The sequence below is a fragment of the Protopterus annectens genome, chromosome 12.part0 (genome assembly GCF_019279795.1).
Source record: "Protopterus annectens isolate FY-2018-M chromosome 12.part0, PAN1.0, whole genome shotgun sequence".
NCBI lineage: Eukaryota > Metazoa > Chordata > Ceratodontiformes > Protopteridae > Protopterus > Protopterus annectens.
This window is the reverse complement of record NC_056746.1, coordinates 317,732,590-317,758,069: the sequence shown is the minus strand read 5'-3', so window position 1 is coordinate 317,758,069 and position 25,480 is coordinate 317,732,590. Positions and strand designations below refer to the sequence as shown.

Below are 25,480 nucleotides of genomic sequence, written 5' to 3'. Positions count from 1 at the left end.
ATTTTCAGTCCATATATTTCTAGTTAATCACTGTATATTAAACAGATCAGACAATAGTAGTAGAAGTAGTGAACGTAAACTCGTCAAGTCAAAAAGTAATAATAGAAAATATATAACTCTACAGCATTACTAAGTATTCGAAAGTAATCCAAGCAAGGCAGGCAGTCTGTTTCCAGTCAAAAAACCTTTATTAAGTAACAGACTGCCTGCCTTCCTTGGATTACTTTTGAATACTTAGTAATGCTGTAGAATTATATATTTTCTATTATTACTTTTTGACTTGACGAAGTTTACGCTTACTACTACTATTGTCTGATCTGATTAATATACAGTGATTAACTAGAAATATATGGACTGAAAATCTTCCACACAGAGAAGTTTCTTACACCGTTTTGTTTTTAGACCCACTACACTTTAGTGGGTTGTTTTGAGACTTCGGGGATACCACGGAGATTACTTGTTTTTTATTTAAAATATTCTCATACGTTTTTATAGTCTATAACTTGTAGATTTTTATTCCCATTATGTATGCATTCTATTCAACTGTCTCTCCAAAACTTACCTCCACCTTTTAATATTGCGGTCTTATTTTACAACCGGGCTTGGCCTGAAAAAGGGTCTTTTGGATCAGTGTCCTAATCCTGTAAAAAACTTTGAATAATAATAAACAGTAACAGGAACCATGGTTCATAGGAAATGGTCAATATTTATACAGTTCTAATATTTTTTTTGAACGTCAAAATTACAAACTAGCTTTCTCTGCAGGAGACAAAGCCCCTTACTCCCCACCAGTCCTACTTACGCACTGTTAGTAACAAGGTCACTCTTACCAGAAAATGCAAGCAGCTTACAGAGAGAGTCAATTGTTTCAGAAAGGTGGAGCTGGCCAAATGAGATTCAACTGAACAAACTCTGTTTAAACTACACTACTTACACAAACACCATTCAAAACAATACAAGAAAGAGGAAACTGACTTATTATTTATTTGCATTTGTTTACCAGGAGGTCTACTGGGCCAGGGTGAACCCTTTTCAGCCGAGGCCTGGGGAGAAAAGCTCCAAAAAACAAACCATGAAGCTGTAGAATCAAAATACAGAAATCAAGCAGTGATGATACAGAACACTACATTACAGAACATGTCATACTATAAAATAGATAATACTAGTTATGCAGATGTTAGATTTTAAGTATGCAAGCCAAACAAGAATACAATTGAGGACATGGGATAATAGCAAAAGTGTGAACAATACAGTACTGCAGACTGGCAGTAGAGAGGGAAAGATGGACAGCAGCAGGTTAAATATACTGAAAGTAAGGTACAGCTTTAGAGCTACTGTTATACATGCATCAAGAGTAAATAGAAGACATGGTAGGTAACTGATACACTAGACTGTGTGTGGCTGGGCAGCACATGTTGGACTTAGTAAGTCGGAAGCACTGAATGTATATATGAGGAGTCTGAGCTGTAAGTGAGATGGGGAGGAAAAGTAGGAAGGCTAGGAATATTAGATTTTTGTATAATCAGTGCTGGTACGTGTACATAGCCAATGGGAGAACAAGTGTTGTTTCAGCGAAGTCTTAAAGCAAAAAACTTAATGTGGAGAGGTGTAAAAGAAAACAAATGCAGCAAAATCCCATAACATAAGGAAGAAAAAAAATCCCTGAAGAAATCCACAACTTTAAAATAATATTACAAGGATTCTGAAAACAATCGACCCAAAATCATAAGTAAACTAAGTCCTTGCAGCTCAAGTTTCTTGAAATTAAGACCACTAAATGCAAAAAGTACAGTTTTGTACCTACCATAAATGTAGATGTTCGAGGATCCACATTGCTGCAGTCATAACCTGTGGGTAGTCCGCTGTCCTCGGTCGGCCCGAATACCAAAGAGTTAGGCTGGCGTCGGTCATGGGCGCCCGGAGCTGACGTCAGTACGTAGTGGTACTTAAGCGCATGACCGACGCCATATCCTCAGTCTTTCTTGCCCCAGATGTCAGAAGGCCTTAAAAAAGAAAGGCCAGAGCCAAAACAGTAAATACCCAACAACCACAAGTGAGAAAATAACAATAATCCCAAAGGAATAACAGTAACCCCAACCTACAGAGGGGAAGGAGGGAGGGAAAATAGGACTGCAGCAATGTGGATCCTCGAACATCTACATCTATGGTAGGTACAAAACTGTACTATGTTCTTCGTCTCACATTGCTGCAGTCATAACCTGTGGGTAGAATCCCAACGCAAAGGAAAAGGGAGGCTGGCAAACTAAAAAGCATTAGGAGCTGCTAACATGCCCTGTAAGACTGCAGTGGCAAACCCAGCCCTAGACTTGGAATAAAGAGGGCGATGGTAATGCTTAGTAAAAGTGTGAACTGAACTCCAAGTAGCTGCCTCCAAAATATCCTTAGTAGCTACCCCCCTCAAAAAGGCAGTAGATGTGGCAGTAGCCCTAGTGGAATGAGGTCTGATCCCAGCGGGAACATTCTTCCCATGATGAGAATAACAAAAAGCAATACACTGACCAATCCACTTAGAAATAGTCTGCTTTGAAACAGCTTTCCCTTGTGAACCCAAAGCAAAGGAAACAAATAACTGTTGAGTCTGTCTGAACTCATTAGTTCTGCTCAAATAATAACGCAGCTGCCTGTGGATATCCAAAGAATGCAAGACTTTTTCCCCCCTATTTTGGGGATCAGCATAAAAAGTAGGCAAATGGATAGACTGGTTCAAAGCCACATTGGAAATCACTTTTGGCATAAAAGTAGGGTTAGTACGCAAAGAAAAGTACAGTTTTGTACCTACCATAAATGTAGATGTTCGAAGATCCACATTGCTGCAGTCCTTACATATGGGTAGTCCGCTGTCCTCGGTCGGCTCGAATATCAAAGTATTAGGCTGACGTCGGTCAAGGCGCTTAAGACTGACATCAGGACGTCAGGGTACAAATGCGCATGACCGACGTCATATCCTCAGTCTTTTCTTGCCCCAGATGTCAGAAGACCCTAAAAAGAAAGGCCAAAACCAAAAGACAGCAAAAAACAACCAACCACCCTTGCACTAATCATATGTACAATATATACAATATTCACAATATTCACAACCCAAACCACACAACCGCCTCTAACTACAGAGGGAAGGAGGAGGGTAAATTGGACTGCAGCAATGTGGATCTTCGAACATCTACATTTATGGTAGGTACAAAACTGTACTATGTTCTTCATCTCACATTGCTGCAGTCCTTACATATGGGTAGAATCCCAAAGCAGAGGTAAGGGAGGATGGCAAAACTATAAAGCATTAGGAGCTGCCAAAATGCCCTGTAAAATTGCAGTGGCAAAACCAGCCCTAGATTTAGAGTAAAGTGGAAGGTGGTAATGCTTAGAGAAAGTATGCACTGAACTCCAAGTAGCTGCCTCCAAAATATCTTTAGTTGCCACCCCTTAAAAAGCTGTAGTGGCAGTAGCCCTAGTGGAATGAGGCCTAATCCCAGCTGGAATCTCCTTACCATGATGGGAATAACAGAAAGCAATACAAAACCCAATCCACTTAGAAATAGTTTGTTTTGAAACAGGCTTGCCCTGAGAACCCAAAGCAAATGAAACAAATAACTGCTGAGACTGCCTGAACCCTTTAGTTTTGCTCAAATAATATCGCAACTGCCTGTGTATATCCAAAGTGTGCAAAATCTTTTCCCCTTTATTTTGGGGTTTGCATAAAAAGTAGGCAAATGAATAGTTTGGTTTAAAGCCACACTAGAAACCACTTTAGGCATAAAGGAAGGATTAGTACGCAAAGATACCCTATCCTTATGGAAAATTAAGAAAGGCTCAACCGCCATAAGGGCCTGTAATTCAGAAACCCTTCTGCAGAGGTAATGGCCAACAAAAAGCAGTCTTCCATGATAAATATTTCAACTCGGCAGTAGCTGCAGGCTCAAAAGGTTGTAGAGTGAGTTTCTCCAACACAAAATTGAGATCCCAAGCAGGAGTAGGAGCTCTACGTGGGGTCTTATATTCTTTGCCCCTCTAAGGAATTGCTTAAACAAAGGATGAGAAAACAATGGTGGGTCACAGTCATAGTGAGCAGAAATTGCTGCAGCATGAACCTTAATAGAGGAGAAGGACAAACCTTTGTCCAGTAACTCAGTAAGATATTGAAGAGCCACACTTAAATTAGGCTTAGAAACATCAAATTCCTTTGCTGTACTCCAAAATAAAAATCTCCTCCATTTATCTGCGTACACTTTCCTTGTACTAGGCCTTCTGGCCTCCAAAATAACATTCAAAACTTGCTGTGGAAGCTGAGACCCTCCAGGGTTTAAAACAGAATATGCCAGGCTGTTAGATGTAGAGAGTGAAGTTTGACATTGAGTAAATGACTGTTCTCCTGAGACAGCAGGTGCGGAATCAAAGGCAAAGGCCATGGAGGCTCCCGTATCAGACTTCTCAGTAATGGGTACCAGTGCTGTTGAGGCCAATCTGGAGCTATTAAAATCATCTTTGGCTTGTCCTGTCTGACCTTCAGAAGTACCTTTGGAAGGAGAGGCAGAGGTGGAAAGGCATACACATGAAGATTGCTCCAATTGAATGAGAGAGCATCCACTTTCCAAGCTGTGGGATGAAACCTTTTTGTGCAAAACTTTGGCAGCTGGTAGTTTAGTGGAGAAGCGAACAGATCTATGTCTGGAGTTCCCCATAACACTGTCAATTTCTGAAATACATGAGGATCCAATTTCCACTCGTGGGGATCCATAATTTGTCTGCTCAACACATCTGCTAAGGAGTTCTGTGCTCCCGGCAGAAACCTTGCCTGAAGATTTAGCTGTAAACTGAGAGCAGTCTCCCACAAAATCATTGCTTGTCTGCATAGTGGATAAGAATGCGTTCCCCCTTGCTTGTTGATGTACCACATGACAGTTGTGTTGTCTGTTAGAACCAACACCTGCCCTGGAAGAAGTAAATCCTTGAAAGCTATTAATGCAAATTGGACTGCTAACATCTCCTTCAAGTTGATATGTAGATGTTGAAGTCTGGCAGGCCACGTGTCTTGTACCCACTTTCCATTTAGATGAGCTCCCCAAGCTTTGTCTGAGGCATCTGTCGTTAGAATCTGACTCGCCTCTGGCCGGGTCACAGAGAGTCCCTTGTTTAGGTGACATTCCTGAGCCCACCACAAAAATTCCTTTTGAATGCAAGGTATTATCTGAATGACAGTGTCCATATCTTGGCAGTGCTGTGTCCATACATTTTGAGATACCATTGTAGCTTCCTCATATGCAGTTTGGCATTGGGAAGCACCAGAATACAAGATGCCATGAACCCCAAGGCTTGAAGGACTGTCCTTGCAGTCAGCCTGGACTGATGAGACAATTGATGGAAGTAAAGAGAAAGATTCTTTTGTTTGTCCGGGGTCAAAAAGGCCATCTGGGATGCTGTATTCAGTCTCACACCCAGAAAGCACATGTCCTGAGAGGGTACTAGACTGGACTTTATTTCGTTCACAGAATACCCCAGGCATCTTAGCACTGCTATCACATACTGTAAATGATGAAGAAGTTCGTCCTTTTCTTGGGCTAGAATCAGGCAATCGTCCAAATAAGGATAGATCTGTATTCCTCTTAGCCTGAAGAAAGCTATCACTGGAGCCAGAACCTTCGTGAACACTCTGGGCGCAGTAGATAAGCCAAAGAGCAATGCAGAGAACTGATAATGAGAAGTCCCAGCCCGAAAACACAGATACTTCCTGCAACTGAGCCTGATAGGAACATGAAGGTAAGCCTCCTTGAGATCCAGAGTCACCATCCAGTGATCTTTGCCCAGCAGAGGTAAAAGCTGTTGTAACGTCAACATTTTGAACTTGGGAATGTCCAGATATGTGTTGAGGATAGATAAATCCAAAATTGGTCTCCACGTGTTCCCCTTCTTTGGTACTAGGAACAGGCGAGAATAAAATCCTAGGCCCACTTCTGGCAGAGGGACCGGTTGTATGGCCCCTATTTGAAGTAGCAGAGAAATTTGTTTGTGAGCCTCTAGTCTTTGCTGAGGAGGAACGTCCGGCATGCCTTTGAAAGGAGGCAAGGTATGGAAATAAAACTTGTAACTTTGGTGTATGATATCCAATACCCATCTGTCTTGGGTAATCAAACTCCAATTTTCCTTGAAGAGTGCCAACCTTCCTCCCAAAGGTGCTGCCAGGCAAGAAGGATCTGGCAGCTGAAAAGGTAGGTCATTGGGCCTGTTTACGAAAGGACTGGCCCCTGCCCTCACCCGAAGATTGTGCAGGTGAACTCCCTTGTTCTCGGTCAGAAGGAGCTCTGAGCTCTGCCCTACCACGTCTAGATCTACCCCTAGACTGAGAATCATAAGAAGGATACGTCCACCCCTTAGCAGGCCAATTCCTACTAAACTTCGGAGGCTGAACTTGCAAAAATCTTTAACAGCCTGCATAGACTTAGCCTTGTCTTCCATTTTCTTCAAGACTGACTCCACAGGTGAACCAAACAACACATCAGACTGTAAAGGAGCATCCAAAATCCTTGTCTTAACATGGTCAGATAAATTCTGATCCCTCAGCCAGGCGTGCCTGCGAAGAACTGAACCAGTGGCAGCCACCCTAGACGAGGCCTGTACAGCATCAAAACCACATTGTAAAGAATGCTTACCCACCTGTTCAGAGACATGCACCAAATCTTGTAATTCTTTACACTCAATGCCTTCCGCCAGAGCATCTACCTTAGACTTCAATTGAGAAAGAAGATAGTTTTGATATTTCAACATGTGAAACTGGCAATTCAAAGCCCTCATAGCTAAGGTGGAAGAAGTATAGACTTTCTTTCCCCATCTATCCAAAGCTCTGGCCTCTTTATCTGGAGGAACCGGATTTTTACAACAGAGGCCTTGACACCCTTAGGTCCCTGACTAACAGTTTCTGGGTCGCCCTAGGACTCTTATAAAGATATTTATGAGCCTCAGGCACCCTGTAATACCTATCCGGTTTAACAGGAGCAGGAGGCAAAGAATCAGGATTAAGTGAAGCCTCTGCAAACACATCTTCCACAACATCCAGAACAGGGGTATAGCCAAGGGCCTATGCTGGGGTAAAAGCAAAAATTCCCTAAGCCTTTTCCTGGAATCAGAGAAGTCCTGACCTTCCCACTTAAAATGTTCCCTCATGGAATGAAGAGTCTCTGAAAAAGAAAAATCCTCTGGAGGAGAAGCAGAAGGAGTCGAATCATCTGCATCAGAATCAGAATAAGGAGAGTACTCCTGCAAGTCTTCAAGCGAAGACTCTGAAACATCCGAAGCCTGCTCAAAACTCCCCAACTCTGGCTCCACCCTAGGCCTCTTATCAGGAGGGGGCAAAGAACCTCTAATCAAAGTAATTAAATCTTCTGCCATTTTAAGCATGTGCTTCTTGGGCACAGACCCTGCTGAACTAGGAGTGACACCAACAGAAGCTAAACCTGGCCTGCCTCTGGGAGAAGCCTTGGAAACAGAAGGAGAGGGCCTAACCACCTTAGGAAGGGAGGGAGTACAGTAACCTGAGAAGCCCCTTCAGCCTGACCTGCCTCCTGAGAGGCCACATCCTGCAATATCAAAGTCTCCCCCTGGGACTCCAGAGAAGCCTCCGTCGGAACCACCGGTTCCACTGACGCCTCTAAAGAACCGGCGTCGCGGACGACTCTTCTTGCCTGGGTTTAGCTGCTTTGTCTTTGCGCTTCTTGAAGAAGCGGCGCGGAGAATCCGGCGGCATATTATAATTGCACCGCTTCCGAAGACCAACCTAGCACAATCTAACCTTCGCTTAATAGTGCGCTTATTGAACCTAGCACAAAAGCGACACCCAACAACGTCGTGCTCAGGCCCCAAACAAGGAATACACAAAGAATGATAATCCCTATGCGGTATCTGCTTCCCACAAGAAATACAGTTATTCACTTTTTCTGACATCCGGTAAACCACTGAAGCAAGAAAAAACTAAAATATTCCCCAACGGGGTACTTAGCCAACTTTGACTCGGTCTGAAACTCCGAATTCGAAAAATTTCAGAACGCTGAATGGCACTTGCAACGCTGCTTCTGCATCGGACCATGCGGCAAAAAAGACTGAGGATATGACGTCGGTCATGCGCATTTGTACCCTGACGTCCTGATGTCAGTCTTAAGTGCCTTGACCGACGTCAGCCTAATACTTTGATATTCGGGCCGACCGAGAACAGCGGACTACCCATATGTAAGGACTGCAGCAATGTGAGATGAAGAACATCCCTATCCTTATGGAAAATCAGAAAGGGTTCAACAGCCATGAGAGCCTGCAATTCAGATACCCTCCTAGCAGAAGTAATGGCCAACAAAAAAGCAGTCTTCCAAGACAAAAACTTCAATTCAGATGTAGCTGCAGGTTCAAAAGGAGGTAAAGTAAGCTTCTCCAACACAAAATTGAGATCCCAGGAAGGAGTAGGAGCTCTACGTGGGGGTCTTATATTCTTTGCCCCTCTAAGAAATTGCTTAAACAAAGGGTGAGAAAATAAAGGAGGGTCACAATCATAGTGAGCAGAAATGGCTGCAGCATGAACCTTCACAGAGGAGAAAGGCAAACCTTTGTCTAGTAATTCAGTAAGGTACTGTAGTGTAAAACTCAAATTAGGCACCGAGACATCAAAGCCCTTTGTTGTGCTCCAAAGAAAAAATCTCCTCCATTTATCAGCATAAACTTTTCTAGTGCTGGGCCGCCTGGCTTCCAAAATGACATCTCAAACCTGTCGAGGAAGCTGGGACCCCACAGGCTCTAAAACAGAATACGCCAGGCTGTTAGATGCAGGGACTGCACCCTGACATTGAGCAAATGATTGCTTGACTGGGACAACAAGTGAGGAAGTTGTGGCAAAGGCCAAGGAGGCTCCTGAATTAAACTCCTCAGTAGAGGATACCAGTGCTGACGTGGCCAATCTGGTGCTATCAGAATCATGCAAGGCTTGTCCCGCCTGACTTTCAAGAGTACCTTGGGAAGGAGAGGCAGAGGAGGGAAAGCATAAACATGAAGGTTGATCCAACTGAAAGATAGAGCATCCACTTTCCAAGCTTTTGGGTGAAACATCTTTGTGCAAAATTTTGGTAGTTGGAAATTTAGAGGAGAAGCGAACAGATCTATGTCTGGAGTTCCGCAAGCCACTGTCAACTGTTGGAATACCCGAGGATCCAATTTCCACTCGTGGGGATCCACAATTTGTCTGCTCAATACATCTGCTAGGGAGTTCTGTGCTCCTGGCAGAAACCGTGCTTGAAGAGTGATGTGCAAACTCAGAGCAGTCTCCCACAATATCATCGCCTGTCTGCAAAGAGGGTAAGAATGGGCACCCCCCTGCTTGTTGATGTACCACATGACTGTTGTGTTGTCTGTTCGAATCAACACCTGTCCTGGTTGAAGTAGGCCCTTGAAAGCCAACAGGGCAAACTGGACTGCTAACATCTCCTTCATGTTGATATGCAAATGCTGTAGTCTGGGAGGCCACATGTCTTGAATCCATTTCCCATTGAAGTGTGCTCCCCAAGCCAAGTCTGAGGCATCCGTCGTTATGATCTGACTCGCCTCTGGTCGGGTCACAGAGCGCCCCTTGTTTAGGTGACATTCCTGCGCCCACCACATGAATTCCTTCTGGATGCAAGGTATTATCGGAATGACAAGTGTCCAAATCGTGGCAGTGTTGAGTCCATACACTTTTGAGATACCATTGTAGCTTCCTTATATGCAGTTTGGCATTGGGAAGTACTAGAATGCAAGATGCCATGAACCCCAAGGCTTGAAGGACTGTCCTTGCAGTCAGCCTGGACAGTACTGATAATTGCTGGAAGTATAGGTGAAGAGTTCTTTGTTTGTCCGGGGTCAGAAAAGCCATCTGAGAAGCTGTATTCAGTCTCACACCCAGAAAGCACATGTCCTGAGAGGGTACTAGACTGGACTTTATTTCGTTCACAGAATACCCCAGGCACCTTAAGACTGCCATTACATACTGTAAATGCTGAAGTAACTTGTCTTTGTCTTGAGCCAGAATCAGGCAATCGTCCAGATAAGGATAAATTTGAATTCCCCTCTGTCTGAAGAAAGCTATTACAGGAGCCAGAACTTTTGTGAACACCCTGGGCGCAGTAGATAAACCAAAGGGCAATGCAGAGAACTGACAATGAGAAGTACCAGCCCGAAATCGCAGGAACCACCTGCAGCTGGGCCTGATAGGAATGTGAAGATAGGCCTCTTTGAGATCCAGAGTAACCATCCAGTGATCTTTGCCTAGCATAGGCAGAAGTTGTTGTAATGTTAACATCTTGAACTTTGGAATGTCTAGGTAGGTATTGAGAATGGACAAATCCAGAATTGGCCTCCAAGTGTTTCCTTTCTTTGGCACTAGGAATAGACGGGAATAAAACCCTAGGCCTACTTCTGACGGAGGTACCACCTGGATTGCTCCCATCTGTAAAAGCAAAGAAATTTGTTCCTGAGCCTCCAACCTTTGCTGAGGAGGTACATCTGGCATGCCTTTGAAAGGAGGAAAAGTGTGAAAATAAAACTTGTAACCTTGATTTATTATTTCCAACACCCATTTGTCCTGGGTGACCAAATGCCAGTTTTGTTGGAAAAGTGCCAACTTTCCTCCTAGAGGAGCTGCCAGAGAAGAAGGGTCTGGCAGCTGAAGATATAGGTCATTGGGTTCGTTTACGAAAAGGCTGACCCCTGCCCTCACCTGAAGACTGTACAGGAGAACTCCAAGTCCTAGGCCTGAAAGAACCCTGAGCGTGAGCCCTGCCCCTACCACGTCTAGACCTGCCCCTAGACTGAAAATCCGAAGAAGGGTAGGACCATCCTCTAGCAGGCCAATTCCTGCTAAACTTAGGGGGCTGCACTTGCAAAAAATCCTTAACCGTCTGCATAGACTTAGCTTTATCTTCCATCTTTTTCAAAACTTCCACAGGGGAACCAAAAAGAACTTCAGATTGAAGAGGAGCATCCAAAATCCGAGCTTTAACATGCTCTGACAAATTTTGATCCTTAAGCCAGGTATGTCTACGAATAACTGAACCAGTAGCAGCCACCCTGGATGAAGCCTGAAGAGCATCGAAGCCACACTGCAAGGAATGTTTACCAACTTGATCAGAAGCATGAACCAACTCCTGCAATTCCTTACACTCTATACCCTCAGATAAAGCATCCACCTTAGATTTCAATTGACCCAACAAAATATTCTGGTACTTCAGCATATGAAATTGGCAATTTAAAGCCCTCATAGCTAACATAGAAGAGGTGTACACTTTTTTCCCCCACCTATCCAACGCTCTAGAATCTTTATCCAAAGGAACTGGATTCTTGACCACAGAAGCCCTGACACCCTTCGGCCCTTGAATAATAGTTTCCGGGTCAGCTCTAGGACTCTTATACAAATATTTATGTGCCTCTGGAACTCTAATACCTGTCTGGTTTGACAGGGGCAGGGGGTAAAGAATCAGGATTAAGTGAAGCTTCAGAAAAAACATACTGAACAACATCCAAGACAGGTGGAATAGCCAAAGGCCTATGTTGTGGTAAAAACAAAAATTCCCTTGGCCTTTTTCGAGAATCTGAGAAATCCTGACCTTCCCACTTGAAATGTTCCCTCATGGAATGCAAAGTTTCAGAAAATGAAAAATCCTCTGGAGGAGAAGCAGAAGGACAGGAATCCTCTGCATCCGAATCTGAATAGGGAGGGAAATCCTGAATATCCTCAGCTGAGGACTCAGAGTAGTCTGAAGAATGCTCCATTCCCTCTAAATCTGTCTCCACCCTAGGTCTCTTCTCTGGGGGGGGCATAGAACCCCTAATCAAAGTAATCAAATCCTCTGCCATTTTCAACATATGTTTTTTAGGAACAGAACCTGAAGAACTAGGGCTATGGCCAGTAACAGAAAGACCAGCTTTAGCTTTAGCATGGCCTTTAGTCACTGAGGTAGAAGGCCTAATAACCTTTTGTAAGGATGGAACTACAGATACCTGAGAAGCACCCTCGGCCTGGCCTAATTCCTGTGAAGCTAACTCCTGTAAAAGTAAAGGTTCCCCCTGGGATTCAGCCGAGACTTCGGCTGGATCCACAGATTCAACCGTAGGTTCCAAAGAACCGGCGTCCGCAACGGACGACTCATCCGGTTTAGACCTTAAAGATTTATCTTTTCGCTTTTTAGCGGTAGCGGGCGTCGGAGGATCCGACGGCATGTTGTAGTTACACCGCTTACCGAAAACAAGCCTGGCACAGTCTAATCTTCGTTTAATGGTGCGCTTATTAAATCTAGCGCAAAAGCGACACCCGACTACGTCGTGTTCAGGCCCCAAGCAAGGAATACAGAGAGAATGACAGTCCCTATGAGGTATCTGTTTCCCACAAGAAATACAATTATTAACTTTTTCTGACATCCGGATTAACTGAGGCAAGAAAAGACAAAAAGTTTCCCCAACGGGGTACTTAGCCCAACTTGGTCTTCGGTCTGAAACTCGATAACTGAAAATTTCAGAACGCCGAACGGCACTTGCAAACGCTGCTTCTGCTTCGGACCACGTGGCAAGAAAGACTGAGGATATGGCGTCGGTCATGCGCTTAAGTACCACTACGTACTGACGTCAGCTCCGGGCGCCCATGACCGACGCCAGCCTAACTCTTTGGTATTCGGGCCGACCGAGGACAGCGGACTTCCCACAGGTTATGACTGCAGCAATGTGAGACGAAGAACATCAAAACTGTACAGAAGCAATTATAAATAGTTAAACACAGTAGATAAGAAGGTCTTAACTCCTGAAACAGTACAGTTACCAAAAGTTCAGCATTTAACAAGTCACATCAAACAGCTCATCTTCAAGGGACTCTGCAAAGGAGCTAAAAACAGCTGCAGCAAAAAAAAAAAAAAAATAATAATAATAATGCTAAAGCTATGCAAGATACAGGACTGGCAGCTATACTACTGTTAAATTTACAAGTGAGGCTGAGTCTGTACAATGCCATGAGGTATAGCACAGCCTTAATATCAAAATTATTCACAAAGTTTGTGAGAACATTCACATACAAAACCAGTTACACATTTTGCAACTGAATAATAGCCCCTGCAAAAAACACGTCAGCACTACACTGTTCTCAACACAATTACATCCTGTATTGCAGCAGCATAAAAGTCATCTTTAACTCTGGAGTAACAGAAAACCGACTCAAAAGTACTGCTAAAAAATTTCCAAGTTACTCTGTCTCATTATTCCTAAGGAAGTCTTGTATCAAAAGAGTGACAGAACTGGACGAGCTGGCAGGGAAGCTGCATAGAGAAGGAGAGGAATTATGCAACGGATCATCATGCTTCAGAAATTAAGTCTGCTCCTGACTGCGGGTCCATTTTAAAGACCTTTCATTTATTGACAGGGAGCATCAAACAAATTTAAACACCACAAGCAAACACCTATTAATTCCCTCATGTAGTGAAGGCAAAAATCAAATTATTTTAATGGAATACCTACAAACTTGTTATCCATTCAACTTGGATCAGACTTCAGAATTCTAGGACACACAGCGGCACTCTGTGGACCTAAAGCTACAATGAGTTAACACAGCACTATGCTTAATCGAAACTTTACCAACCTGTACCTCTCTTCTAGGTTCACAGGTAAGTACTAGGCTAGCCACACTCGTGGGCCATTTTAAGCCTAGCCAATTTCCCTCTTTGCGCTTGAAATAACCTATCCAATTTAGTTATAGAATGGCCTTACCAAATCCATGGTTGATAATTTGAGGGGACTCATGCATGGGATAAAGCATTTAGGAGCTCCATTTGTCCATTAGTAGTACAGGGGAAGGCAGTCCTGGGGTAAATCTTCTTTTTCCATCCATAGATCCAAGTTGCGCTCAACTATCGACAGGGATGAACTTTATGTCGATAGGGAGTCTGTTCCAGAGCAGCGGTATCCTCTGCGAGATGCAACTGTCCCTCCAAACCATTCTGCTGATGTTGCAGAAGTGGTTTAGATCCCAAGACAGAGTATTTCTGATGCCATTTGACTTGCTGATGTGCAGTAAATCCAACAGTAATGGGGTTGGAGGAAGGCTTGTATGAGACACTGGTCACCACTTAGCAGTCTATAGGATACAGAGTACAGTGACTGGGCTTTGAGTCAGTTCATGAAGGACATGCGGTTTATGCTGTGAAGATATAAAAGGAACTTCATATATAGTGCAAAAGGAGATATATCTCAAGTATCTTCACAAACCCATTTATTTTACTGAACTTTCTAAATAAGAATACTGGCATTATAAAATTCCCCACAGCCAATTTATCATGTACGCAAGAAAAAGGGTCCACAGCAAATATGTCACTATTTCTTTTAATTGCGATTCAGCAAGAAACACGAGTCATTTGTCTCACTAGGCCACCTAAATACTGCAACCCATTAAATTTGTTTTTAATTAAAATGACAGAGGGCTCTAAATCACTGCAAATCACAGTTCACAGTTACTGAAAACAGATTTGCTGCACTGTTGATAAAACTCCTAAGTTATATTAGCAATTTAAAGCAGCACCCCAATAAAATATAGAGCTTATGCTAAAGAAAATTACTACTTTTTTAACCTAACGAATGCAGAAAAAAATCCTTAAATCATTCAGAAAGAGGACTCTTAAAACACAGTTATAAACAAGGCTTTGGTGTGGATAATTTAAAAATGCACAAAACAAAAAAGCAGGAAACTAATGCTCAATTTCTGGTTAGGGGAGAAAATAAAACTTGCCTTAAAATTTGTACACCCTTCACTAGACCCGTGGCTTACTTCCCTAGCACAGCTTCCTGTGATCCAACGAGAATGTTCTTCCTCTACAATCTTAAATGAGGGGAAGAAAAAGAACAGGAGATTAAAATCTTTCTAGCACTCTACAAAGACTGACAAATCTGAAATGAACCAGTACAAACAAAATTAAAAACAAGAAAGAATGAGAGGATTAATACAAATGACTAAAATTATTTCAGCTGCATCAGTAAACAAAAAGCCTATCAAAGTCAAATTAATACGGCTGATCTAACAGCCTGCAGAGCATCCTAATTTTTGACAATTTACTGAAACCCTCACAGTACAACAGAAGAAAAAAAAAGGGACATTTCAAACAAAGCTGAATTTTAAATTACTAATACGGCTATTTATCATGAATCATTTCTAATGTCAAGTTTTACTTATTGATTTATGTTTTTAGACCCTATTTGGGAGAAAATTGCAACATGCACAAGTTCCAAAAAAATATACATATGAATGTTTGTCTACACAAGGAAAAGTAAAAAAAATGTAGGTTCAAAAGGGAAAATCCAACACTAAATTACCTGTGAGATGAGTCTATGTTAACCTGATTCCACTAATTCAATGAGGGAAGAATAAAAGATGCTAAAATGGTGCTAGGTAGGAAGAGATGCTAAGCTCCTTAATGCTACTGTGCTGAACGGATGTGGTATTCTTCCCAGACTTAAAGCCGAACAAACACTACCCCAAAGAATACAGGGTATGCTCATGCTGGCAAGGTAAAATTGGCCATTTGGATACTCCTGTGTCTCCACTCCCTTGCCTTTACAATTACTGACGCTGTTAGCAGTCCCAATATTTTTAAACATCATGTGGTTCACTTCACACAGCATAAAACAGTGCACCAGTCACAGATGCACAATGTTTCCATGAAGATTTAATAGGTTTTCAACTATTTCTAAAGCACGTTCTTGCCGATGCTGCTGTGCCAGAGAAATGGTCAGAATGCATCTACACAGTCGGTCCCACAACACTTCTGAAAATGACACCCAACATAGCCAAAAGCTGAATGGTCAACAAATAAAAAAGTCTTGGTATTTATCCTAATGCGAGTCTGCTTGGAGACTTCAGTCTTCATTAACCTTTGGGGCTTAGTGTGCAATGCATGTGCGGGTTATTATATACAACTCTTCCAAGCTACTTTTGCACTTAACTCTTCCAAAGATGCTCTGTGTCTTTCTCCTGTGTTTTCCAGTTTCGAGCCAGCCTGAGGAAATACACATGTATACAGCCAACAGACATGTCTACCAAACCAGAGAAATGAGGAGAGGGTCATTTACAAAGACTAAATTCTCCAAACAGCTCTAATATCATGATCAGTACATTATTTTCTTTTTACCCATGGACTTGGTCTTTGTTAACCCCCTAGACAGTGTGCCTAGCTAATTCTCCAGGCTGGGTGGTGTAGGGACAATAAAGAGACTGCCCTGAAGAAGACTGCAAAGCTCCAGTCATCTAAAGAGATTGTCACAACAATCTCTGGAAACCATGTTTAACTCTTTCCAAAAATCCCTGTGTTGAGGGCACTATGATTTGATTATTATCACAAAAATTGTAGCTGCAATGATCATCATCAACTTCAGGAAAAGCTCTGCTGAGATCTGGCTGTTAAACCAGGAAAAAAGCCTCCAGTATGCATTGCTTCCTGTCCAAGGGCAGTTAGTCTGCAAGTTTTGGTACAAATTACAGTTATTCTTGCAAACAAGATTTACAGTGCAAAGTCAGCTTGGCAAGCATAAATGCACTGTAGTGCTTCCTGAGGCTACTGATTGACACCCATTCTGTGTAGTAAAGATCAAAGGAGCCCAGCTGTGTGCCTACCTAACACGCAATGATGGGGTAAGTCTGCACTCTAGCAAACGAAGGCTTTCAGTAAAAGACCTGTAAGAAGGTTCCTGGGTATCAGAGAGACTCCTATAATGTAGTACAATTAAGGAATTTACTATTTTGCTTGGAGGCATTTGAATATATGTACTCTTATACCCCCAACTTAAGGTCATTCTTCTTCTGTACCTAAATCAGGAAGTGGAAGGTTCGGGAACAATCAAGATGAGACTCAAAAGGAAGAGATGTAACAGAACCAGGGAAAAGAGGCTGCAGAGCTGGAACTTCTGCCAGATTGAAAACAAATCCTCACAGACCTGCACTTCCCTCAATTCTGTTAGCAAATGTATGCTCATTAGACAACAAGATGGACATTCTCAGGCTTGAGCTCAGCACCACAAAAAAGGTGAGAAATTGCTGTCGGTTAATCTTTACAGACACTTGGCTAAATAACAGGATTAGTGACAGTGCTGTAAGCTTTGATGGTTTCACTTTGTTCAGAGCTGATAGGAACCTAGCTCCCTGTGAAAAAGCTAAGGGAGCTGGAGTGTGCATTTTTACGAATGACAGCTGGTGCAAAAACTGTAACATTGCTCTGTAAATGTGGAATTTCTGAAACTGAAATGCAGACCGTTTTCTGTCCCCGGAGAACTAAATGGTGTCTATGTAGCAGCTGTTTATATACTACGGAGTGCTAACATCACTTAAGTACTGAGTATACTGGATAATACTATATGTGAGCTGCAATGCAAGAATTCCGACTGTGCATTTATGATAGCTGGTGACTTCAACAAAGCAGATCTTAGGGAGGTGCTACCCAGTTACTACCAAATTGTGGATTTTCCCACAAGGGGAGCAAATACTCTGGACAAGGCTTACACTAACATAAAAGGGGCATGTAGAGCTGTACAACAACCAAACCTGGGTGGTTCTGATCACATCTCCATAAAATTAATACCAGCTTACAAACCTCTCTTGATCAGGGATAAGCCCAGTGTGAAACAAATTAAGGTCTGGCATGAAGGAGCCATGGAAAGTCTCAGGGACTGGTTTGAAACCACAAACGGTGATGTCTTCAGGGAGGCAGCCACAGTGAACATGGATGAATATACTGAGACAATTGTGGCTTATATATCCAAATGTGTGGAGGATGTAATGAACACCAAAAATATTTTAAAGTAACAGCTAACCAAAAACCATAAACATCAAGGTGTACGAGTTGCTGAGGGAAAGAAACACTGCTTTTAGGGCAAAGGATAGGAAGGGTCCAAGTGTGGCAATGGCTAATCTAAAAAAGGGTATCAAGGAGGCCACGAAGGGGTATGGAAAGAGGATACAAGGATGCTTTGATGATGCAAAAGACTCAAGACGCCTGTGGCATGGTATTCAACAGCTAACGGACTACAAGACCAAGTCAGCTCAGTGCGATGATAGCAATGAATTTATGGACAATCTAAACACATTTTATGGCAGGTTTGAAGAGAAAAACAACCTGGAGGCTGTAAAGCTTCTCAATGATCAAAAGGAGGCAGTACTTAACTTCAGTGCTGTGGATATAAGGAACCAACTAAGAAAAGTGAACCCCAGGAAGACTGCTGGCCCTGACAACATTCTGGGGAAAGTATTGAAAGGTTGTGCAAACCAACTGAGCATAGTCCTGACAGGCATCTTCAATACCTCATTTGTCCAAGAAAAAATGCCAGCATGCGTCAAAGTTACCTTCATAATCCCTCTGCCCAAAAAAGCCAACCCCAGCTGCCTAAATGATTACAGGCCAGTGGCCCTTAAATCAAATGGAAATAAAATGCTTCGAAAGACTGGTTAAAAGGCATTTGAATACAATACTACCTCAATCCTTTGACCCACTGCAGTTTGCCTACCTGGCAAACAAATCAACTGCTGATGCCATTTTGGTGGCACTTCACCTCACACTGGAGCATCTTGTAGAGAACTATGCCAGGCTGTTCATAGATTTCAGCTCGGCATTCAATACAGTGATTCCAACGCAACTTATAGAAATGCTAATCAACTTGACATAAATAAAGGGCTGTGCAACTGGATCCTTGATTTCCTGACTGGAAGACTGCAAAGAATCTGTGCTGGTAACAACACTTCAGAGAGTATTACAATCAACACCGGAGTACCCCAGGGCTGCATGTAGAGTCCTCTACCATTCACAATCCTTACCCACGACTGCTCTGTGAAAGCTAGCAACAACCACATCAAACTTGCAGATGACACCACAGTGGTAGGACTCATAAGTGGTGATGACAAGAGTGGGTATAGGAATGAGATCAACACCCCAATTGAATGGTGCAATAAAGTACAGTTGTGTACACTTACCATAAATGTAGATGTTAGATTGTATTCACGGTAGCAGTCATCACACTTGGGTTAGCAGCTGCAGGTAGCCCTCAGTCGGCAAGAACACAAGACACTTGGTATTTCTGCGTCGGTTGCTGTCTCTCCGGGACTGACGTCAAATGTTCAGGGGTGTAAAAACTGGCAGCCCTCACCCTTTACATCAGTTTTTCTTGCCCCAAATGTCAGGAGCCCCCAAATAGGGAGCTAAGTTATGGTGGAAAAAATACCACCAATAAAAAGTAAATACCAACAGCCCTGTAAGGGGTGAGTAATACATTTGGAGAACTAGAGAGAGAGATGGGGCTGGAGGGTGGGAAACCTGGACTGCAACAGTGAATACACTCGAACATCTACATTTATGGTAAGTGTACACAACTGTACTATGTTCTTCGTGTGTCACTCTTGCAAAGCTGAAGAATGGGTGGAGGCAGTCAAAAAGAGATGGGGCTGGCTAGTATGCCCTGCAGGACTGCTGTAGCAAAACCTGCCCTGGATTTGGAAAAGATAGGCAGGTGGTAATGCTTGGTGAAGGTATGAAGAGAACTCCAGGTAGCAGCTTCCAGAATGCCCCTGGTAGGGAATCCCCTGAGGAATGCAGTAGACGTAGAGGTTGCCCTAGTGGAATGGTGTTGTGACCGCTGAGGGGTTGGTTTCACATGGTGTTTGCAACAGAAATGGATACAGTGTACTATCCATTTGGAAATAGTTTGTTTAGATATGGCCTTGCTCTCTGCCCCAGGTGCAAAGCTGAGTAGTAGCTGGTCAGATTTTCTGAAGAGCTTAGTCCTGTTCAAGGTAGAATCTGGGCTGTCTGTGCATGTCTAAAGAATGCAGGATCTTTTCCCCTTTATTTTGAGGACTGGGAAAGAAGGTTGGCAAATGGAGAGATTGGTTGAGAGCTATACTGGACAACACTTTAGGCATAAAAGTAGGGTTACTTTTGAGGGAGGCTCTGTCAGCATGAAAAATAATGAAGGGTTCCACAGTCATAAGCGCCTGTAGCTCAGATACTCTTCTAGCTGAAGTGATGGCCAGAAGCAAGGCTGTTTTCCAAGAGAGGAATTTAACTCTGCTGACGCTGCAGGTTCAAAGGGGGGGGTGAGCTTTTCCAGTACAAAGTTAAGGTCCCAAGCCGGGGTGAGTGCTCTTCTTGGTGACCTTAAATTGTTGGCCCCTCTCAGGAACTGTCTGATGAGAGGGTGAGAGAAGAAAGTGGCTCAGTGTTGTAATGAGCCAAGATGGCAGAGGCATGGATCTTGGAAGAGAAGGAAAGGCCTCTGTGGAGTAGATCTGCTAGGTAATCCAGGATTAGAGTTAAGGAGGGCAGAGCAGTGTCTTCTCCCTTAGATTGAATCCAGGAAAGTACAGTTGTGTACACTTATCATAAATGTAGATGTTCGAGTGTATTCACTATTGCAGTCATTACATTTGGGTAATCCTGCTGACAGGTTGCTCTCAGTCAGCCTGAATTCCAAAGTCCTGGGTCCTGCATCGGCTGCTGTCACCCCTTCCCTGACATCAGGTCATCAGGGGTATAAAAGATGCAGCCAACGCCATTTTCTTTAGTTTTTTCTTGCCTCAGATGTCAGGTGCCACCCTAAAAGGGTAGCCAAAATTTATATATGTGTAAATACATGCACCAATATAAACTTTACCTTCATCTACAAGCAAATGCACCACATAGGTTATATAAATCAGAGAAGGAAAGATAGGTTCCATCAGAAGAAATGGGGATGGCGGTTGGGTAACCTGGACTGCAACAGTGAATACACTCTTAACATCTACATTTATGTTAAGTGTACACAACTGTACTATGTTCTTAGTGTTTCACTGTTGCAGTCATTACATTTCGGTAGAGTCCCAAAACTATGGATAGAAGGCTGGAGCTAAAGAGCATTAGGGGCGGCTATGAGGGCCCTGCAGAACTGCAGTGGCAAAGCCTGCCCTGGATTTAGAGTATTGTGGTAGATGATAGTGCTTTGTAAAGGTGTGCACTGAACTCCAAGTAGCAGCCTCTAAAATGTCCTTGGTTGGTACTCCCCTGAGAAAGGCTGCTGAAGTGGCTGCAGCTCTGGTTGAATGTGGCCTAATGCCCTTAGTCACTGGTTTGCCATGGTGTAAGTAGCAGAAACGAATGCAGTGACCTATCCACTTTGAAATAGTCTGCTTTGAGATGGCCTTTCCTTGTGATCCTGCAGCATATACCACTAGTAATTGCTCTGTCTTTCTGAAAACTTTGGTTCTGTCCAAATAGAATCTAAGCTGTCTGTGTATGTCCAAAGAATGCATAATTCTCTCCCCCTTGTTCTGTGGTTTTGGTTAAAAGGTTGGCAGATGAATAGTTTGGTTAAGAGCCACACTGGACACCACCTTATGCATAAATGTTGGGTTTGTCCTCAGAGAGACCATGTCTGGATAAAAAATGATAAAAGGTTCCACAGCCATGAGTGCCTGTAGCTCTGAAACTCGTCTTGCAGAAGTTATTGCTAGGAGCAGAGATGTTTTCAAAGATAAAAACTTTATATCAGCAGTAGCAGCTGGCTCAAAAGGAAGCAGCGTGAGTTTTTCCAAGACATAGTTGAGGTCCCATGCAGGCATTGCTGATCTCCTTGGAGGCCTTAAATTTTTGGCTCCTCTGAGGAACTGTTTTAATAAGGGATGAGAAAAGATTGGTGGCTCTGTATTGTAATGAGCCGAAATGGCAGAGGCATGAATTTTGATAGATGAAAAAGATGGGCCTTTGTCCAGCATCTCAGATAAGTATTGCAAAATCTGAGGAATATTTGGCACATATTACTAGGCCTTCTGGCTTCCAAAATGACATCCATCACAGCTTTACTGAGAGGTGTGTTTTGTATGACTACATTATCCGCCATGCTGCCAGGTTTAAAGTCCTGAGTTGGCTGTGCAGGATCTGATTGTTTTGCTGGGACAGTAGATGAGGTATTTGAGGTAAGGTCCAAGCTGGGCATTGAGACAAGTTCTTTAGGATCGGAAACCAGTACTGGCAGGGCCAGTCTGGGGCAATCAGTATAATTTTTGGCTTCTCCTGTCTGACCTTTAAGAGTATTGAGGGGAGGAGAGGCAGTGGGGGAAAGGCATATACTGATAGTTTTTTCCAGCTGAAAGATAGGACGTCCACGCTCCATGCTTGTCTGTGATAAGTCCTTGTGCGGAATCTTTTTAGTTGGTAGTTGTGAGGGGAGGCAAATAGATCTATGTCCGGGCATCCCCAGCTGAAAGATAGGACGTCCACGTTCCATGCTTGTCTGTGATAAGTCCTTGTGCGGAATCTTTTTAGTTGGTAGTTGTGAGGGGAGGCAAATAGATCTATGTCCGGGAATCCCCATTTCCTTGTTATCATGCTGAAGACTAGTGGATCCAGCTGCCACTTGTGGGGATCCATGAGGTTTCTGCTTAGTTAGTCTGCCAGGTATTTTTCCTTCCTGGCAGGAATTGTGCCTGGAGATGTACTTGGTAAGTTAATGCTGTGTCCCACAAAGTCATGGCTTGTCTGCAAAGAGGGTAAGAATGTTTGCCCCCCTGCTTGTTTATATACCACATGACCGTGGTGTTGTCTATCTTTATCAGTAGTTGTCCCACATGAAGTAGGTCCTTGAAGGCCGTCAGGACATTCTGAATAGCTAGCATCTCTTTTTGATTGATATGTAGATGCATTTGGGTTGAAGACCATGTGCCCTGAATGCATCTTCCTGCCATGTGGGCCCCCCGGGCATAATCTGATGCATCCGTTGTTAGTGTCTACCTGGCTGGGGGTAATGTGAATGGCTGTCCCTTGTTTTGGTGACAAGACTTTGCCCACCATCGAAACTCCTGTTGTAGGTAGGGAATTAGAGTAATCATTGTTTACAGGCTGTGGCAATGTTAAGTCCAAACACATTTTTAGGTACCACTGAAGTTTCCTCATATGCAGTCTTGCATATGGAATTAATAGGACGCAGGATGCCATGAAGCCCAAAGCCTGCAGAATTTTTCTTGTAGATAACTGGGCCTTTGTTGCCAACATTTTGAAATAGTCAGTTGCCTTTGCTTGTCTGGCGTGAGATAAGCCATCTGGGCAGTTGTATTTAAGCTTGCACCCAGGAATATTATCTCTTGAGAGGGTACGAGTTTTGATTTTTTTTCGTTGACTGTGTACCCTAGGCATGTTAGAAGTCTTTTCACAAACTCCAGATGCTGTAGAAGAATGTCCTTGGTCTCTGCTTGAATTAGACAATTGTCCAAGCAAGGATATATTTGTATTCCTCTTTGTCCGCAGAATGCAATTACTGGTGCCAGGCACTTTGTAAAGACCCTGGGCACAGTAGATAAGCCAAAGGGCAGTGCAGAGAATTGGTAATGCATTGAGCCAGCCTTGAATCTGAGGTATCTTCTGCATAATTGTCTGATTGGGACATGCAGGTATGCCTCTTTTAGGTCTAGAGTCACCAGCCAAGTGTTCTTGCCCAGCATGGGCAGAAGCTGCTGCAAAGTCATCATCTTGAATTTTGGTATATCCAGGAATGCGTTCAGAACAGATAGGTCCAGTATTGGTCTCCAGGTCTTGTTCTTTCTGGGTACCAAGAACAGTCTTGAGTAAAATCCTTTTCCCTGCTCTTGCTCTGGTACTTGTTGAATGGCCCCCATGTCCATGAGGGATGAGACTTGTTTTTGCGCCTCTGCCCATTGATTGTTTTGGCAGATCGATCTGGCCAGCCGTTTGCCTTTGGCAGGGTATGGAAATGAAACTTGTACCCTTGTGACACGATATTTAGAACCCACTTGTCCTGGGTTATAATGTGCCGATTTTGAGAAAAAAAGTGCTAATTTTCCCCCCTAAGGGTGCTGCCAGGAGATAAGTGCTTGGTGCAGGCAGGGGGAGTCATTGGGACTGTTTCCTGTATGGTTGTGACTTGTCTTCTCCAACTTTGGTGGTAGAAGCACCCCATTGCTTTGACCTGTAGGAACCTTGCACCTGGGATCTGCCTCTAGGGCATCTGGATCTGCCCCTTTCAGGTCTGTCTGACACAGGAAAGGACCAATTCTTTGTAGGCCAGTGTCTACTAAACCTAGGTGGCTGTACTTGTAAAAAAATCTTTGACAGTTTGCATAGATTTAGCTTTGTCCTCCATTTTCTTTAGTACCTCCTCTGCCTTAACACCAAACAAAGTATCATGCTGTAAAGGTGCATCTAATTTTTGTTCCTTTAACCAAGCATGCCTCCTAATTACAGAACCTGTAACTGCGGCCCTGCAGGAGGCCTCCAAAGAATCAAAACCACATTGCAAAGTACGCTTTCCAACTTGTTCAGCTGCATGCAATAAATCCTGCATTTCCTTGTTTTCTGCACATTCAGAGTTTAATAACATTTTCTGTTTAAGCAATGCCATGAAATGTTGCTGATATTTGAGCATATGAAACTGACAGTTTAAGGCCCTTATAGCCAAGGGAGCAGATGTGTATACCTTTTTTCCTCATCTATTCAGTGCCTAGAATCTCTGTCAGAGGGGGAAGGTTTTTTTGCAGTGGAAGCCTAAACTCCTTTGGGACCCTGTGAAATAGTTTCTGTGTCTGCAGCAGGGTTTTTAAAAAGGAATTTATGAAAGTCAGGAACCCTGTAATATCGGTCAGGCTTAACAGGAGCTGGAGGGTAAGGAGTCAGGGGTAAGACTAGACTCCGAAAACACCATCTACAATATCTAACACAAGTGGAATGGCTAGTGGCCTGTGTTGAGGTAGTAAAAGGAAATCCCTGAGCCTCTTTTTAGATCCTGAAAAATCTTGGCTCTCCCAGTGGAAATGCTCCCTCATGGTATGCAAGTTTTTCCCAAAAGAATAGTCCTCTGGAGGAGAAGCAGAAGGTATAGATTCTTCAGCATCAGAATCTTCATAGGGGTGAAGAGAATATTCCTGATCAGAAGAGGAATCAGAAGAAATAGAAATCTGATCTGAAGATTCATAGTCAGTCTCTTGCCTATGCCTCTTATCAGGAGGGAGACGGGAACCCCTGATCAAGGTAATTAAGTCTTCAGCCATTTTGAACATCTGTTTTTTGGGCATAGAGGCCTGTCCACGTGGCTCTTGAGTTTGTTTCTCTGCTTTAGAAGGTGCTTTAGTCTTTGCCTTTGAAGCTGAGGTTGGTTTGATGTAAAGATGTTTAGGTCTGAATAAACCCTCAGAAGCCAGTGCCTGCTCAGCGGCTCTAGACCCATCTGAAGGAATAGTATCCGAGGCTCCAATACCTTGAGTTTCCAGTGGCATGGCCGACTCCAAGTGGGAGTCGGTAGCAGCCTGCAACTCTAACGTAGCGGGTGTCAGGGGCTGTTAAAGTGCCTCACTGAGAACCGGCGAACTGGCGACTGGCTTAGGAGAAGCTTCGTTGTCAGTTTTGGGCCTCGGTTGTCTCTCTCTCTCTCCTTTTCTTTGCATTTTTTGTGAACTCCGGTAGTCTGATGA

General features: G+C 43.4%; 1 protein-coding gene across 4 annotated transcripts in view; it reads right to left on the bottom strand.

The window, feature by feature from the left end:
- LOC122816538 (ubiquitin carboxyl-terminal hydrolase 22-A) overlaps positions 1–25,480 on the bottom strand; it is a 2,071,246-nt gene that overhangs the window by 1,792,633 nt on the left and 253,133 nt on the right. For 2 of the 4 annotated variants that reach the window (XM_044089386.1, XM_044089387.1), the window contains exon 2: positions 14,780–14,869. The exons of the other annotated variants lie outside the window; for them this stretch is intronic. In XM_044089386.1, coding sequence (XP_043945321.1) covers positions 14,780–14,869 — 90 coding nt within the window. The remainder of the gene's footprint in view (positions 1–14,779; positions 14,870–25,480) is intronic. 4 annotated transcript variants of the gene reach the window in all.